The following is a 17,753-nucleotide window of genomic DNA, read 5'->3' on the forward strand; positions in this document are numbered from 1 at the left end:
CCCCAAGACCCATTGATACCCCCAGGACCCATTGATACCAACCTGACCCCCCCGGGACCCATTGATACCCCCCGGGACCCATTGATACCAACCTGGCCCCCCCGGGACCCATTGATACCCCCCGGGACCCATTGATACCAACCTGGCCCCCCCGGGACCCATTGATACCCCCCGGGACCCATTGATACCCCCAGGACCCATTGATACCCCCCGGGACCCATTGATACCCACTGACCCCCCCGGGACCCATTGATACCCCCCGGGACCCATTGATACCAACCTGACCCCCCCGGGACCCATTGATACCCCCCGGGACCCATTGATACCAACCTGACCCCCCAGGACCCATTGATACCCCCTGGGACCCATTGATACCCACTGACCCCCCCGGGACCCATTGATACCAACCTGACCCCCCCGGGACCCATTGATACCCCCGGGGACCCATTGAACCCCCCCGGGACCCATTGATACCCCCAGGACCCATTGATACCCCCGGGACCCATTGATACCCCCCGGGACCCATTGATACCCCCAGGACCCATTGAACCCCCCCGGGACCCATTGATACCCCCAGGACCCATTGATATCCCCAGGACCCATTGATACCCCCAGGACCCATTGATACCCCCAGGGACCCATTGAACCCCCCCGGGACCCATTGATACCCCCAGGACCCATTGATATCCCCAGGACCCATTGATACCCCCCCGGGACCCATTGATACCCCCCGGACCCATTGATACCCCCAGGACCCATTGATACCCCCCAGGACCCATTGAACCCCCCCGGGACCCATTGATACCCCCAGGACCCATTGAACCGCCCCGCCCCTTGTCCGGGCCCCGCCCACTTCCCAAGGCCCCGCCCCCAAATTGCCAATGTGAGGCTGAATGAGCCCTCCAGGCCCCGCCCCCGCGCCCAGACCACGCCCCCCCTCCCGGTTTCATAGCCTGTACTGGTTTGTACCGGTTTGTACTGGTTTATATTGGTTTGTACTGGTCTGTACTGGTTTATATTGGTTTGCACTGGTTCAGACTGGCTTGTACTGGTTTATATTGGTTCGTACTGGTTTATACTGGTTTTACACTCTCTGTACTGGTTTGTACTGGGCCGTACTCGTTTATACTGGTTTGTACTGGTTTCAGGGTCTCTATACTGGTTTGTACTGGTTTGTACTGGTTTGTACTTGTTCCAGGGTCTCTATACTGGTTTGTACTGGTTTCAGGTCTCTATACTGGTCTGTACTGGTTTATTCTGGTTCCTACTGTTTTCGGGCTCTCTGTACTGGTTTGTACTGGTTTCAGGGTCTCTATACTGGTTTATACTGGTTTCAGGGTCTCTGTAGTGGTTTATACTGGTCTGTACTGGTTTATACTGGTTTCAGGGTCTCTATTCTGGTCTGTACTGGTTTCTACTGCTTTTGGGCTCTCTGTACTGGTTTGTACTGGCCTGTACTGGTCTATACTGGTTTCAGGGTCTCTATACTGGTTTGTACTAATTTGTACTGGTTTATACTGGTTTGTATTGGTTTATACTGGTTTGTACTGGTTTAAACTGGTTTTAGGGTCTCTTTGCTGGTTCCATCCCCACATGAGCAAAAACATCTTTATTTTGCAGTGGGGGGGGGGGGGGCGGGGGGACCCAGGCGTCCGGGGGGTCTGGGGGGGACCCCTCGAGGGGACCCAGGCGTCCGGGGGGTCTGGGGGGACCCCTCGAGGGGACCCAGGCGTCCGGGGGTCTGGGGGGACCCCTCGAGGGGACCCAGGCGTCCGGGGGGTCTGGGGGGACCCCTCAAGGGGACCCAGGCGTCCGGGATCCGGGGGGGACCCCTCGAGGGGACCCAGGCGTCCGGGGGGTCTGGGGGGGACCCAGGCGTCCGGGATCCGGGGGGGACCCCTCGAGGGGACCCAGGCGTCCGGGGGGTCTGGGGGGGACCCCTCGAGGGGACCCAGGCATCCGGGGGGTCTGGGGGGGACCCCTCGAGGGGACCCAGGCGTCCCCAACCCCCCCGTTAAGGTTCCGTGGGGGGGACCCCGGCGTCCGGGGGGGGGCACGGGGGGGGCTCCCCCAGTCCCAGCAGCTCCCGCAGCGCCGGGGGAAGGTCCTGGGGGGACATGGGGGTCGGGGGGGGTCCCGGGGGTCAGTTGGGGGTCCCAGGGGTCAGTTTGGGGTCCCAGGGGTCAGTTTTGGGGTCCCAGGGGTCACTTTGGGATCAATTTGGGGTCCCAGGGGTCAGTTTGGGGTCCCAGGGGTCACTTTGGGGTCATTTTTGGGGGTCAGTTTGGGGTCAGTTTTGGGGTCCCAGGGCTCAGTTTGGGGTCCCAGGGGTCACTTTGGGGTCAGTTGGGGTCAGTTTGGGGTCATTTTTGGGGGTCAGTTTGGGGTCAGTTTGGGGTCCCTGGGGTCACTTTGGGGTCAGTTTGGGGTCAGTTGGGGTCAATTTGGGGTCCCAGGGGTCACTTTGGGGTCATTTTTGGGGGTCAGTTTGGGGTCAGTTTTGGGGTCCCAGGGCTCAGTTTGGGGTCAGTTTGGGGTCCCGGGGCTCAGTTTGGGGTCCCTGGGGTCAGTTTGGGGTCAGTTTTGGGGTCACCGGGGTCAATTTGGGGTCCAAGGGGTCACTTTGGGATCAATTTGGGGTCCCAGGGGTCACTTTGGGGTCAGTTTGGGGGTCCCAGGGGTCAGTTTGGGGTCAGTTTGGGGTCAGTTTTGGGGTCCCAGGGGTCACTTTGGGGTCCCAGGGGTCACTTTGGGGTCAGTTGGGGTCAATTTGGGGTCCAAGGGGTCACTTTGGGGTCAGTTTGGGGGTCCCAGGGGTCAGTTTGGGGTCAGTTGGGCTCAGTTTGGGGTCCCAGGGGTCACTTTGGGGTCAGTTTTGGGGGTCAGTTTGCGGTCCCGGGGCTCAGTTTGGGGTCCCTGGGGTCACTTTGGGGTCAGTTTTGGGGGTCAGTTTGGGGTCAGTTGGGCTCAGTTTGGGGTCCCAGGGGTCACTTTGGGGTCAGTTGGGGTCAATTTGGGGTCCCAGGGGTCACTTTGGGGTCAGTTTTGGGGGTCAGTTTGCGGTCCCGGGGCTCAGTTTGGGGTCAGTTTGGGGTCCCAGGGGTCACTTTGGGATCAATTTGGGGTCCCAGGGGTCAGTTTGGGGTCCCAGGGGTCACTTTGGGGTCAGTTTGGGGTCCCAGGGGTCAGTTTGGGGTCCCAGGGGTCACTTTGGGGTCAGTTTGGGGTCCCAGGGGTCAGTTTGGGGTCCCAGGGGTCACTTTGGGGTCAGTTTGGGGTCAGTTGGGGTCATTTTTGGGGTCCCAGGGGTCACTTTGGGGTCATTTTTGGGGGTCAGTTTGGGGTCCCAGGGTCAGTTTTGGGGTCCCAGGGGTCAGTTTGGGGTCAGCTGGGGTCAGTTTGGGTCATTTTTGGGGGTCAGTTTGGGGTCAGTTGGGCTCAGTTTGGGGTCCCAGGGTCAGTTTTGGGGTCCCAGGGCTCAGTTTTGGGGTCCCAGGGGTCAGTTTGGGGTCATTTTTGGGGGTCAGTTTGGGGTCAGTTGGGCTCAGTTTGGGGTCCCAGGGTCACTTTGGGGTCCCCGGGCTGATTTTGGGGGTGATTTTGGGGTCTCACCGGCGCCCCCCTGAGCTGCAGGAACAGCCCCTCGGCGGCGCTCAGCACCCGCCCCGCGTCCAGCGGCACCGCGGGGACCTGGGGACACGGGGGGGGGACACGGGGACACCGTCACCTCCGGGGGGGTCCCCGTGTCCCCACTGCCCCCCCGGCCCGGCCCCGTGTCCCCAAACCCGGCGCGGCGTCCCCAATGTGGCGTCCCCAATGTGGCGTCCCCAACGTGGCGTCCCCAATGTGGTGTCCCCAACGTGGCGTCCCCAATGTGGCGTCCCCAATGTGGTGTCCCCAATGTGGCGTCCCCAACGTGGCGTCCCCAATGTGGCGTCCCCAATGTGGCGTCCCCAATGTGGCGTCCCCAATGTGGTGTCCCCAACGTGGCGTCCCCAACGTGGTGTCCCCAATGTGGCGTCCCCAATGTGGTGTCCCCAACGTGGCGTCCCCAATGTGGTGTCCCCAACGTGGCGTCCCCAACGTGGCGTCCCCAACGTGGCGTCCCCAATGTGGCGTCCCCAATGTGGTGTCCCCAACGTGGCGTCCCCAATGTGGTGTCCCCAATGTGGCGTCCCCAACGTGGCGTCCCCACCTCCTCGCTGTCGCTGTCGCTGTCACCTGGGGGGGTCCCCGGGGGGTCCCCGGTGTTGTCCCCCGGCTCTGGGGACGCGTCTCGTGTCACCTCCTGTGTCACCTCCTGTGTCACCTCCTGTGTCACCTCCTGTGTCACCTCCAGCAGCACAAACACCACGAGCAGGTGGAAGTTGGGGCAAGGGAGACCCGTCCACAGCACCTGGGGGGGACGGGGACACGGGGACAGGGGACAAGGGACAGGGGGACATGGGGATATGGGACATGGGGACAGGGGGATATGGGGATATGGGGATATGGGACATGGGGACAAAGGGATATGGGACATGGGGACAGGGGGACAGGGGACAAGGGACAGGGGGACATGGGGATATGGGGACATGGGACATGGGGATATGGGGACATGGGACAAGGGGACATGGGGACAGGGGGATATGGGGATATGGGACATGGGGACAAAGGGATACGGGACATGGGGACAGGGGGATATGGGGATATGGGGACAGGGGGATATGGGGACAGGGGGATATGGGTACAAGGGGACATGGGGACATGGGGACAAGGGGATATGGGACACAGGGACAGGGGGACATGGAGATATGGGACAAGGGGATATGGGGACAGGGGACATGGGGACAGGAGGACATGGGACAGGGGGATATGGGGACATGGGGACATGGGGACAGGGGGATTTGGGGACATGGGGACAAGGGGCAGGGGGATATGGGGATATGGGGACATGGGACATGGGGATATGGGGACATGGGGATATGGGACACAGGGACAGGGGAACATGGGGATATGGGACAAGGGGATATGGGGACAGGGGACATGGGGACAGGAGGACAGGGGACAGGGGGATATGGGGACATGGGGACATGGGGACAGGGGGACATGGGGACATGGGGATATGGGACAAGGGGATATGGGGACAGGGGACATAGGGACAGGAGGACATGGGACAGGGGGATATGGGGACATGGGGATATGGGACACAGGGACAGTGGGACAGGGGGATATGGGGACATGGGGACATGGGGACAAGGGACATGGGGATACGGGGACATGGGACAGGGGGATATGGGGACATGGGGACAGGGGGATATGGGGACATGCGAACAGGGGGACATGAGGACAGGGGACGGGGGGCATGGGGACATGGGATATGGGGACCCGGGATATGGGGACATGGGGACAGGGGGACATGGGACAGGGAACAGGGGGACACGGGGACATGGGGAGATGGGACATGGGGAGAAGGGACAAGGGACATGGGGACAGGAGGACATTGACACAGGGACACCCCGAGCGTCTCCACCCCCCCGGTGTCCCAGCGCTGTCCCCAGGTCCCTGTGTCCTCTCGTACCCCTGTCCCGCTGTCCCCACGGCCCCAATGTCCCCCTGTCCCCCAATGTCCCCTTGTCCCCCAATGTCCCCATGTCCCCCATGTCTCCATGTCCCCTTGTCCCCCCCCATGTCCCCCATCCCGTTACCTCCCAGACCCTGCGTGTCCCAATGTCCCCCTCTGTCGCCCCCGTCCCTGTGTCCTCCCATGTCCCCCCCATGTCCCCCCCATGTCCCATTATCTCCCAGACCCTCCGTGTCCCCTCCATCCCCCATGTCCCCATGTCCCCTGTCCCCATGTCCCCCATTACCTCCCAGACCCTGCGTGTCCCCTCCATCCCCCATGTCCCCATGTCCCCCCTGTCCCCAATGTCCCCATGTCCCCAATGTCCCCAACGGCCTCCATGTCCCCACATCCCCCCAATGTCCCCGTGTCCCCGTTACCTCCCAGACCCTGCGCGTCCCCTCCATCCCCCATGTCCCCATGTCCCCCCTGTCCCCAATGTCCCCATGTCCCCCCTGTCCCCAATGTCCCCCCATGTCCCCCCTGTCCCCAATGCCCCCCATGTCCCCAATGTCCCCCCTGTCCCCAATGCCCCCCATGTCCCCCTGTCCCCAATGTCCCCAATGTCCCCCCATGTCCCCAATGCCCCCCATGTCCCCATGTCCCCCCACGTCCCCAATGTCCCCCCATGTCCCCAATGTCCCCAATGCCCCCCATGTCCCCATGTCCCCAATGTCCCCAATGTCCCCCCATGTCCCCCCCGTGTCCCCAATGTCCCCGTTACCTCCCAGACCCTGTGCGTCCCCTCCATCCCCCATGTCCCCATGTCCCCCCTGTCCCCAACGCCCCCCATGTCCCCACGACCCCCCAATGTCCCCAATGTCCCCGTTACCTCCCAGACCCTGCGCGTCCCCTCCATCCCCCATGTCCCCCCTGTCCCCAATGTCCCCATGTCCCCCCTGTCCCCAATGCCCCCCATGTCCCCCATGTCCCCCTGTCCCCAATGTCCCCAATGTCCCCCCATGTCCCCAATGCCCCCCATGTCCCCATGTCCCCCCACGTCCCCAATGTCCCCCCATGTCCCCAATGTCCCCAATGTCCCCCCATGTCCCCAATGCCCCCCATGTCCCCATGTCCCCCCACGTCCCCAATGTCCCCCCATGTCCCCAATGTCCCTAATGCCCCCCATGTCCCCATGTCCCCCCAATGTCCCCATGTCCCCGTTACCTCCCAGACCCTGTGTGTCCCCTCCATCCCCCATGTCCCAATGCCCCCCATGTCCCCAATGCCCCCCATGTCCCCATGTCCCCCCTGTCCCCATTGCCCCCCCGTCCCCTATGTCCCCCACGTCCCCCCAATGTCCCCGTTACCTCCCAGACCCTGCGCGTCCCCTCCATCCCCCATGTCCCCATGTCCCCCCTGTCCCCAATGTCCCCATGTCCCCCCCATCCCCAATGTCCCCCACGTCCCCCCAATGTCCCCGTTACCTCCCAGACCCTGCGCGTCCCCTCCATCCCCCATGTCCCCATGTCCCCCCTGTCCCCAATGTCCCCATGTCCCCCCCGTCCCCAATGTCCCCCACGTCCCCCCAATGTCCCCGTTACCTCCCAGACCCTGCGCGTCCCCTCCATCCCCCATGTCCCCATGTCCCCCCTGTCCCCAATGTCCCCATGTCCCCCCCGTCCCCAATGTCCCCCACGTCCCCCCAATGTCCCCGTTACCTCCCAGACCCTGCGCGTCCCCTCCATCCCCCATGTCCCCATGTCCCCCCTGTCCCCAATGTCCCCATGTCCCCCCCGTCCCCAATGTCCCCCCCGTGTCCCCAATGTCCCCGTTACCTCCCAGACCCTGCGCGTCCCCTCCATCCCCCATGTCCCCATGTCCCCCCTGTCCCCAATGTCCCCATTGCCCCCCCGTCCCCTACGTCCCCCACGTCCCCCCAATGTCCCCGTTACCTCCCAGACCCTGCGCGTCCCCTCCATCCCCCATGTCCCCATGTACCCCCTGTCCCCAATGTCCCCATTGCCCCCCCGTCCCCTACGTCCCCCACGTCCCCCCAATGTCCCCGTTACCTCCCAGACCCTGCGCGTCCCCTCCATCCCCCATGTCCCCATGTCCCCATGTCCCCCCTGTCCCCAACGCCCCCCCCGTCCCCAATGTCCCCCCCGTGTCCCCAATGTCCCCGTTACCTCCCAGACCCTGCGCGTCCCCTCTGTCCCCAGCCAGGGCTGGAACCGCAGCTGCAGCCACCGCCGGAGGCACCGCCGCGCCACCCCCGACCCTGGGGGACACGGGGGGGTGACCCCGGGCCCCTCACCCCCGGGGGGCTCTCACGCCCACGCTTGGGGTGACCCCCCCACTTTAAGGCTCCGCCCCCATTTCAGGTTCCCCCAGGTTTTGGGGTCCCCCCCCCAGATTCAGCCCCCCCCCCCCCCAGTTTTCAGGACCCCCCAATTTTCACACCCCCCCACCCCCCATTTTTGGGGTCCCTGATTTTCACCCCCCCCCCCCCATTTTCGGGATTGCCCGATTTTGGGGTCCCCCATTTTCACCTTCCCACATTCTCAGGTCTCCCAATTTTTGGGCCCCCCCCGTTTCAGGTGCCCATTTTCGGGGTCCCCCCCATTTCGGGGTCCCCCCACTTCGAGGTCCCCCATTTCGTTCCCCCCCCCTTTTCAGGGTCCCCCATTTTCGGGGTCCCCCCCCATCTCAGGCGCCCATTTTCGGGGTCCCCCCCATTTCGGGGTCCCCCCCATTTCGAGGTCCCCCATTTCGTTTCCCCCCCCCCCTTTTCAGGGTCCCCCGTTTTGGGGTCCACCCATTTTCGGGGTCCCCCCATTTCGGGGTCCCCCCATTTCGAGGTCCCCCATTTTTGGGGTCCCCCCCATTTCAGAGTCCCCCCGTTTCTGGGGTCCCCCACATTTCGAGGTCCCCCCCCATATTCAGGGTCCCCCCCATCTCGAGGTCCCCCCCCATATTCAGGGTCCCCCGTTTTAGGGTCCCCCCCATTTCGAGGTCCCCCCCCCATATTCAGGGTCCCCCGTTTTGGGCTCCCCCCATTTTCGGTCCCCCCCATTTCGGGGTCCCACCATTTTCAGCCCCCCCCCCCCCATTCTCGGGGTCCCCCACATTTCGCGGTGCCCGTTTTTGGGGTCCCCCCCATTTTGGGGTCCCCCATTTTGCCCCTGCCCCATTTTCAGGGTCCCCCGTTTTGGGGTCCCCCCCCCGTCTCGACCCCCCCAGTTTCCAGGGTCCCCCCATTTCAGGGTCCCCCCATTTCAGATGCCCGTTTTGGGGGTCCACCCCATTTTAGGGGTCCCCCCCATCTCAGGTCCCCCATTTTCGGGGTCCCCCCACTTCAGGGTGCCCCCATTTCGGGCCCCACCCCGATTTTGGGGTCCCCATTTCGGGGTCCGCACCCCGCGCTCCCCCAGCTCGGGCAGCCCCGCCCGGCCCGGACCAAAGCTGCTCCCCTGGGGGGGGGGAGGTTAAAATGGGGACCCCCCCCCCACACCCCAAAACCCCCTGAACCCCCCAAACCTCTTCGGAGGGGTTTTGGGGTCCCCACCCTCCTCGTCGCTCCCCAGATTTGGGGGTCCCCCCCGTTTTGGGGTCCCCGTTTCGGGGTACGCACCCATGTGCTCCCCCAGCTCGGGCTGTACCACCCGCACCAGCTGCCCCAGCCCCGCCCGGCCCGGACCAAAGCTGCTCCCCTGGGGGGGAACGCGGTTAAAACTTGGCCGCCCCCGCACCCCAAAACCCCCTGAGCCCCCCAAACCTCTTCGGGGGGGTTTTGGGGTCCCCACCCTCCTCCTCGCTCCCCAGATTTGAGGGTCCCCCCCGTCTGGGGGTCCCCGTTTCGGGGTACGCACCCCTGCGCTCCCCCAGCTCGGGCTGTACCACCCGCACCAGCTGCCCCAGCCCCGCCCGGCCCGGACCAAAGCTGCTCCCCTGGGGGGGAACGCGGTTAAAACTTGGCCGCCCCCGCACCCCAAAACCCCCTGAGCCCCCCAAACCTCTTCGGGGGGGTTTTGGGGTCCCCACCCTCCTCCTCGCTCCCCAGATTTGAGGGTCCCCCCCGTTTTGGGGTCCCCGTTTCGGGGTACGCACCCATGTGCTCCCCCAGCTCGGGCTGTACCACCCGCACCAGCTGCCCCAGCCGCCCCAGCTGCCGCTCCAGTCCCGCCCGGCCCGGACCAAAGCTGCTGCCCTGGGGGGGGAACGCGGTTAAAACTGGGACCCCCCCCGCACCCCAAAACCCCCTGAGCCCCCCAAACCTCCTCACAGCCCCTCGGGGGGGGGTTGGGGTCCCCACCTTCCTCCTCTCACCCCACATTTTGGAGCCCCCCCCCACCCCATTTTGGGGTCCCCCCATTTCAAGGACCCCCCCATTCTGGCATCCCCCCGCATTTTGGGGTCCCCCCATTTCAAGGACCCCCCTATTCTGGCATCCCCCCCCATTTCGGGGTCCCCCCATTTCAAGGACCCCCCTATTCTGGCATCCCCCCCCATTTCGGGGTCCCCCCCATCCACGTCCCCCCGTTTCGGGGTCCCCTCATTTTGGAGCCCCCCCATTCATGTCCCCCCATTTTGGGGTCCCCCCCCATTCACATCCCCCCATTTTGGGGTCCCCCCCATCCATATCCCCCCGTTTCGGGGTCTCCCCCATTTCGGGGTCCCCCCATCCACATTCCCCCCCATTTCGGGCCCCCCCCATTCACATCCCCCCATTTCGGGGTCCCCCCATCCACATTCCCCCCCATTTCGGGCCCCCCCCATCCACATCCCCCCGTTTTGGGGTCCCCCCCGTTTCAGGGTCCCCCCATCCATGTCCCCCTGTTTCGGGGTCCCCCCCATTTTGGGGCCCCCCCATCCATGTCCCCCTGTTTCAGGGTCCCCCCATTCACATCCCCCCATTTCGGGGTCCCCCCCATCCACATCCCCCCGTTTCGGGGTCCCCCCCATTTCGGGGTCCCCCCCATCCACATCCCCCCGTTTCAGGGTCCCCCCCATCCACATCCCCCCATTTCAGGGTCCCCCCCATTTCGGGGTCCCCCCCCATCCACATCCCCCCATTTCAGGGTCCCCCCCATTTCGGGGTCCCCCCCCATCCACATCCCCCCATTTCAGGGTCCCCCCCATTTCGGGGTCCCCCCCATCCACATCCCCCCATTTCAGGGTCCCCCCCATTTCGGGCCCCCCCCATCCACATCCCCCCGTTTCGAGGTCCCCCCCATTTCGGGGTCCCCCCCATCCACATCCCCTCATTTCAGGGTCCCCCCCATTTCGGGTCCCCCCTATCCACATCCCCCCGTTTTGGGGTCCCCCCCCATTTCAGGGTCCCCCCCATCCACATCCCCCCGTTTCGGGGTCCCCCCCGTTTCGGGCCCCCCCCCCATCCACGTCCCCCCATTTTGGGGTCCCCCCCATCCACGTCCCCCTGTTTTGGGTCCCCCCGTTTTGGGGTCCCCCCCATTTCAGGCCCACCTCATTCACATCCCCCCGTTTTGGGGTCCCCCCCATCCACGTCCCCCCCTTTTGGTGTCCCCCCCATTTCGGGGTCCCCCCCATCCACATCCCCCCGTTTCAGGGTCCCCCCCATTTTGGGGCCCCCCCATCCATGTCCCCCTGTTTCAGGGTCCCCCCATTCACATCCCCCCATTTCGGGGTCCCCCCATCCACATCCCCCCGTTTCGGGGTCCCCCCCATTTCGGGGTCCCCCCCATCCACATCCCCCCGTTTCAGGGTCCCCCCCCATTTCGGGGTCCCCCCCATCCACATCCCCCCGTTTCGGGGTCCCCCCCATTTCGGGGTCCCCCCCATCCACATCCCCCCGTTTCGGGGTCCCCCCCATTTCGGGGTCCCCCCCATCCACATCCCCTCATTTCAGGGTCCCCCCCATTTCGGGTCCCCCCTATCCACATCCCCCCGTTTTGGGGTCCCCCCCCATTTCAGGGTCCCCCCCATCCACATCCCCCCGTTTCGGGGTCCTCCCCGTTTCGGGCCCCCCCCCCCATCCACGTCCCCCCGTTTTGGGGTCCCCCCCATCCACGTTCCCCCATTTCAGGGTCCCCCCCATTTTGGGGTCCCCCCCATCCACGTCCCCCTGTTTTGGGTCCCCCCGTTTTGGGGTCCCCCCCATCCATGTCCCCCCCTTTTGGTGTCCCCCCCATTTCGGGCCCCCCCCTATCCACATCCCCCCGTTTTGGGGTCCCCCCCGTTTCGTGGTCCCCCCCATCCACATCCCCCCGTTTCGGGGTCCCCCCCATCCACATCCCCCCGTTTCGGGTCCCCCCCATTTCGGGGTCCCCCCCATCCACATCCCCCCGTTTCGGGGTCCCCCCCGTTTCGTGGTCCCCCCCATCCACATCCCCCCATTTCGGGCCCCCCCCATCCACATCCCCCCGTTTCGGGGTCCCCCCCATTTCGGGCCCCCCCCATCCACATCCCCCCGTTTCGGGGTCCCCCCCATTTCGGGGTCCCCCCCATCCACATCCCCCCGTTTCGGGGTCCCCCCCGTTTCGTGGTCCCCCCCATCCACATCCCCCCATTTCGGGGTCCCCCCCGTTTCGGGGTCCCCCCTCACCACCATGTCCATGATGCTGCAGAACCCCCAAAAGGCCTCGTGCTCGAGGGGGGTGACCCCCAGCAGGGGGCCCAGCACCTCGCCCATCCCCCGCACGTACCCTGGGGGGCACAGGGGGGTCAGGGGGGCCCCCAGACCCATAGGACACCCCCAAACCCATAGGACACCCCCAGACCCACAGGACACCCCCAGACCCATAGGACACCCCCAAACCCATAGGACACCCCCAGACCCATAGGACACCCCCAAACCCATAGGACACCCCCAAACCCCCCCCAAAACTTGGGCTACCCCCTTGGCACCAGAAGCCCCCCCCAGGACCCCAAAAACTGCCCCAGGCACCCCCCCCCCTAGGACCCCAAAACCCCCCCAGAGACCCCCCCGGGGACCCCAAAATCCCCAAGGGAACCCCAGGGATGCCCCAACTCCCCCCAGGGGTCTCCACGGGGACCCCAAAACCCCATAAACCCACCCCGAGGGGCCAACTCTGGGACCCCAAAACCCCCCCAGGAACCCCAAGACCCCCTGGGGACCCCCAGGAAGCCCCCAAAGCGCCCACAGGGACCTCCCTGGGGACCCCAAAACCCCTCAGAGACCACAAACACCCCCATGGACCCCAAAACCCCCCCATGGACCCCAAACCCCCCATGGACCCCAAACCCCCCATAGACCCCAAACCCCCCATGGACCCCAAACCCCCTATGGACCCCAAACCCCCCAAGGCCCCCAAACCCCTCATGGACTCCAAACCTCCCATGGACCCCAAACCCCCCATAGACCCCAAACCCCCCCGTGTCCCCAAAACCCCCCATGGACCCCAAAACCCCCAAGGACCCCAAACCCCCCCAAGGACCCCAAACCCCCCATGGACCCCAAACCCCCCCAAGGACCCCAAACCCCCCATGGACCCCAAAACCCCCATGGACCCCAACCCCCCCAAGGCCCCCAAATCCCCCATGGACCCCAAACCCCCCAAGGCCCCCAAACCCCCCATGGACCCCAAACCCTCCTACGTCCCCCAACCCCTCCATGGACCCCAAAACCCCCATGGACCCCAAAGCCCCCAAGGCCCCCAAACCCCCCAAGGACCCCCAACCCCCCAAGGACCCCAAACCCCCCATGGACCCCAACCCCCCCAAGAATCCCAAACCCCCCGTGCCCCCCAAACCTCCCATGGACCCCAAACCCCCCCAAGGCCCCCAAACCCCCCATGGACCCCAAACCCTCCTACGTCCCCCAACCCCTCCATGGACCCCAAAACCCCCCATGCCCCCCAAGTCCCCCAATCCCCCAAGGACCCCCAAACCCCCATGAACCCCAAAACCCCCGTGCCCCCCAAACCCCCCATGGACCCCGAACCCCCACGGACCCCAAATCCCCCATGGACCCCAAACCCCACTGTGCCCCCCAAAGCCCCCAAAACCCCCCATGCCCCCCAACCCCCCCAAGGCCCCCCAACCCCCCATGGACCCCAACCCCGCCATGGACCCCAAAACCCCCCATGGACCCCGAACCCCCCAATGCCCCCCAAACCCCCCATGGACCCCAAACCCTCCCACGTCCCCCAACCCCTCAATGGACCCCAAAACCCCCCATGCCCCCCAAACCCCCCAAGGACCCCCAACCCCCCAAGGACCCCAAACCCCCCCAAGGCCCCCAAACCCCCCAAGGACCCCAAACCCCCTATGGACCCCAAACCCCCCATGGACCCCAAACCCCCCAAGAACCCCAAACCCCCCAAGAATCCCAAGCTCCCCATAGACCCCAAACCCCCCCAAGGCCCCCCAGCCCCCCATGAACCCCAAAACACCCCCGTACCCCAGTCCCGCTCACCCAGGTCGAAGTGGAACACGCAGTGGGTCAGGAGCAGATCCCGCAGCAGCGCCCGGGGGGGGCCCTGGGGGGGGCAGCGGCACAGGTCCCGCTCTGGGGGAGGGGGTCAGTGGGGGGGGCAATGGGGGGCAATGGGGGCAGTGGGGGAAGGGTTTGGGGTGCAATGGGGGCAGTGGGGGAAGGGTTTGGGGTGCAATGGGGGCAGTGGGGGAAGGGTTTGGGGTGCAATGGGGGCAGTGGGGGAAGGGTTTGGGGTGCAATGGGGGCAGTGGGGAAGGGTTTGGGGTGCAATGGGGGCAGTGGGGGGGGGTTTGGGGTGCAATGGGGGCAGTGGGGGAAGGGTTTGGGGTGCAATGGGGGCAGTGGGGGAAGGGTTTGGGGGGCAATGGGGGCAGTGGGGGGCGGGTTTGGGGTGCAATGGGGGCAGTGGGGGAAGGGTTTGGGGTGCAATGGGGGCAGTGGGGGAAGGGTTTGGGGTGCAATGGGGGCAGTGGGGGAAGGGTTTGGGGTGCAATGGGGGGCAGTGGGGGAAGGGTTTGGGGTGCAATGGGGGCAGTGGGGGAAGGGTTTGGGGTGCAATGGGGGGCAGTGGGGGGCGGGTTTGGGGTGCAATGGGGGCAGTGGGGGAAGGGTTTGGGGTGCAATGGGGGCAGTGGGGGAAGGGTTTGGGGTGCAATGGGGGCAGTGGGGGAAGGGTTTGGGGTGCAATGGGGGCAGTGGGGGGGGTTTGGGGTGCAATGGGGGCAGTGGGGGAAGGGTTTGGGGTGCAATGGGGGCAGTGGGGGAAGGGTTTGGGGTGCAATGGGGGGCAGTGGGGGAAGGGTTTGGGGTGCAATGGGGGCAGTGGGGGAAGGGTTTGGGGTGCAATGGGGGCAGTGGGGGAAGGGTTTGGGGTGCAATGGGGGCAGTGGGGGAAGGGTTTGGGGTGCAATGGGGGCAGTGGGGGAAGGGTTTGGGGTGCAATGGGGGCAGTGGGGGAAGGGTTTGGGGTGCAATGGGGGCAGTGGGGGAAGGGTTTGGGGGGCAATGGGGGCAGTGGGGAAGGGTTTGGGGTGCAATGGGGGCAGTGGGGGAAGGGTTTGGGGTGCAATGGGGGCAGTGGGGGGGGGTTGGGGTGCAATGGGGGCAGTGGGGGAAGGGTTTGGGGTGCAATGGGGGGCAGTGGGGGAAGGGTTTGGGGTGCAATGGGGGGCAGTGGGGGAAGGGTTTGGGGTGCAATGGGGGCAGTGGGGGAAGGGTTTGGGGTGCAATGGGGGCAGTGGGGGAAGGGTTTGGGGTGCAATGGGGCAGTGGGGGAAGGGTTTGGGGTGCAATGGGGGCAGTGGGGGGCGGGTTTGGGGTGCAATGGGGGCAGTGGGGGAAGGGTTTGGGGTGCAATGGGGGCAGTGGGGGAAGGGTTTGGGGTGCAATGGGGGCAGTGGGGGAAGGGTTTGGGGTGCAATGGGGGCAGTGGGGGAAGGGTTTGGGGTGCAATGGGGGCAGTGGGGGAAGGGTTTGGGGTGCAATGGGGGCAGTGGGGAAGGGTTTGGGGTGCAATGGGGGCAGTGGGGGAAGGGTTTGGGGTGCAATGGGGGCAGTGGGGGAAGGGTTTGGGGGGCAATGGGGGCAGTGGGGGAAGGGTTTGGGGTGCAATGGGGGCAGTGGGGGAAGGGTTTGGGGGGCAATGGGGGCAGTGGGGGAAGGGTTTGGGGTGCAATGGGGGCAGTGGGGGAAGGGTTTGGGGGGCAATGGGGGCAGTGGGGGAAGGGTTTGGGGTGCAATGGGGGCAGTGGGGGAAGGGTTTGGGGGGCAATGGGGGCAGTGGGGGAAGGGTTTGGGGTGCAATGGGGGGCAGTGGGGGAAGGGTTTGGGGTGCAATGGGGGCAGTGGGGGAAGGGTTTGGGGTGCAATGGGGGGCAGTGGGGGGCGGGTTTGGGGTGCAATGGGGGCAGTGGGGGAAGGGTTTGGGGTGCAATGGGGGCAGTGGGGGAAGGGTTTGGGGTGCAATGGGGGCAGTGGGGGAAGGGTTTGGGGGGCAATGGGGGCAGTGGGGGGCGGGTTTGGGGTGCAATGGGGGCAGTGGGGGAAGGGTTTGGGGTGCAATGGGGGGCAGTGGGGGAAGGGTTTGGGGTGCAATGGGGGGCAGTGGGGGAAGGGTTTGGGGTGCAATGGGGGCAGTGGGGGAAGGGTTTGGGGTGCAATGGGGGGCAGTGGGGGAAGGGTTTGGGGGGCAATGGGGGCAGTGGGGGAAGGGTTTGGGGTGCAATGGGGGCAGTGGGGGGCGGGTTTGGGGGGCAATGGGGGCAGTGGGGGAAGGGTTTGGGGTGCAATGGGGGGCAGTGGGGGAAGGGTTTGGGGGGCAATGGGGGCAGTGGGGGAAGGGTTTGGGGTGCAATGGGGGCAGTGGGGGAAGGGTTTGGGGTGCAATGGGGGGCAGTGGGGGAAGGGTTTGGGGTGCAATGGGGGCAGTGGGGGGCGGGTTTGGGGTGCAATGGGGGCAGTGGGGGGCGGGTTTGGGGTGCAATGGGGGGCAGTGGGGGAAGGGTTTGGGGTGCAATGGGGGCAGTGGGGGAAGGGTTTGGGGTGCAATGGGGGCAGTGGGGGAAGGGTTTGGGGTGCAATGGGGGCAGTGGGGGAAGGGTTTGGGGGGCAATGGGGGGCAGTGGGGGAAGGGTTTGGGGTGCAATGGGGGCAGTGGGGGAAGGGTTTGGGGTGCAATGGGGGCAGTGGGGGGGGGTTTGGGGTGCAATGGGGGCAGTGGGGGAAGGGTTTGGGGGGCAATGGGGGCAGTGGGGGAAGGGTTTGGGGTGCAATGGGGGCAGTGGGGGAAGGGTTTGGGGGGCAATGGGGGCAGTGGGGGAAGGGTTTGGGGTGCAATGGGGGCAGTGGGGGAAGGGTTTGGGGTGCAATGGGGGGCAGTGGGGGGCGGGTTTGGGGTGCAATGGGGGCAGTGGGGGAAGGGTTTGGGGTGCAATGGGGGCAGTGGGGGAAGGGTTTGGGGTGCAATGGGGGCAGTGGGGGGCGGGTTTGGGGTGCAATGGGGGGCAGTGGGGGAAGGGTTTGGGGTGCAATGGGGGCAGTGGGGGGGGGTTTGGGGTGCAATGGGGGGCAGTGGGGGAAGGGTTTGGGGTGCAATGGGGGCAGTGGGGGAAGGGTTTGGGGGGCAATGGGGGCAGTGGGGGGGGGTTTGGGGTGCAATGGGGGGCAGTGGGGGAAGGGTTTGGGGTGCAATGGGGGCAGTGGGGGGGGGTTTGGGGTGCAATGGGGGCAGTGGGGGAAGGGTTTGGGGGGCAATGGGGGCAGTGGGGGGCGGGTTTGGGGTGCAATGGGGGCAGTGGGGGAAGGGTTTGGGGTGCAATGGGGGCAGTGGGGGAAGGGTTTGGGGTGCAATGGGGGCAGTGGGGGAAGGGTTTGGGGTGCAATGGGGGCAGTGGGGGAAGGGTTTGGGGGGCAATGGGGGCAGTGGGGGAAGGGTTTGGGGGGCAATGGGGGCAGTGGGGAAGGGTTTGGGGTGCAATGGGGGCAGTGGGGAAGGGTTTGGGGTGCAATGGGGGCAGTGGGGGAAGGGTTTGGGGTGCAATGGGGGCAGTGGGGGAAGGGTTTGGGGTGCAATGGGGGCAGTGGGGGAAGGGTTTGGGGTGCAATGGGGGCAGTGGGGGAAGGGTTTGGGGTGCAATGGGGGCAGTGGGGGAAGGGTTTGGGGTGCAATGGGGGCAGTGGGGGAAGGGTTTGGGGTGCAATGGGGGCAGTGGGGGGCGGGTTTGGGGGGCAATGGGGGCAGTGGGGGGGGGTTTGGGGTGCAATGGGGGGCAG

The 17,753-nt window shown here is 65.7% G+C and overlaps 1 protein-coding gene across 1 annotated transcript in view; it reads right to left on the minus strand.

The window, feature by feature from the left end:
* Positions 1–1,019: 1,019 nt before the first annotated feature.
* Positions 1,020–17,753, minus strand: part of LOC139826137 (TBC1 domain family member 17-like) — a 45,788-nt gene continuing 29,054 nt past the window's right edge. The window contains 9 exon segments of the mRNA XM_071801098.1: positions 1,020–1,832; positions 2,008–2,070; positions 2,072–2,107; positions 3,613–3,690; positions 4,196–4,396; positions 7,732–7,823; positions 9,177–9,255; positions 12,129–12,229; positions 13,962–14,054. Of these exon segments, the coding sequence (XP_071657199.1) occupies positions 1,533–1,832; positions 2,008–2,070; positions 2,072–2,107; positions 3,613–3,690; positions 4,196–4,396; positions 7,732–7,823; positions 9,177–9,255; positions 12,129–12,229; positions 13,962–14,054 (1,043 nt within the window). The 3' untranslated portion in view covers positions 1,020–1,532.

This window comes from Patagioenas fasciata, chromosome 35 (assembly GCF_037038585.1).
Source record: "Patagioenas fasciata isolate bPatFas1 chromosome 35, bPatFas1.hap1, whole genome shotgun sequence".
In the NCBI taxonomy this organism is placed as follows: Eukaryota; Metazoa; Chordata; class Aves; order Columbiformes; family Columbidae; genus Patagioenas; species Patagioenas fasciata.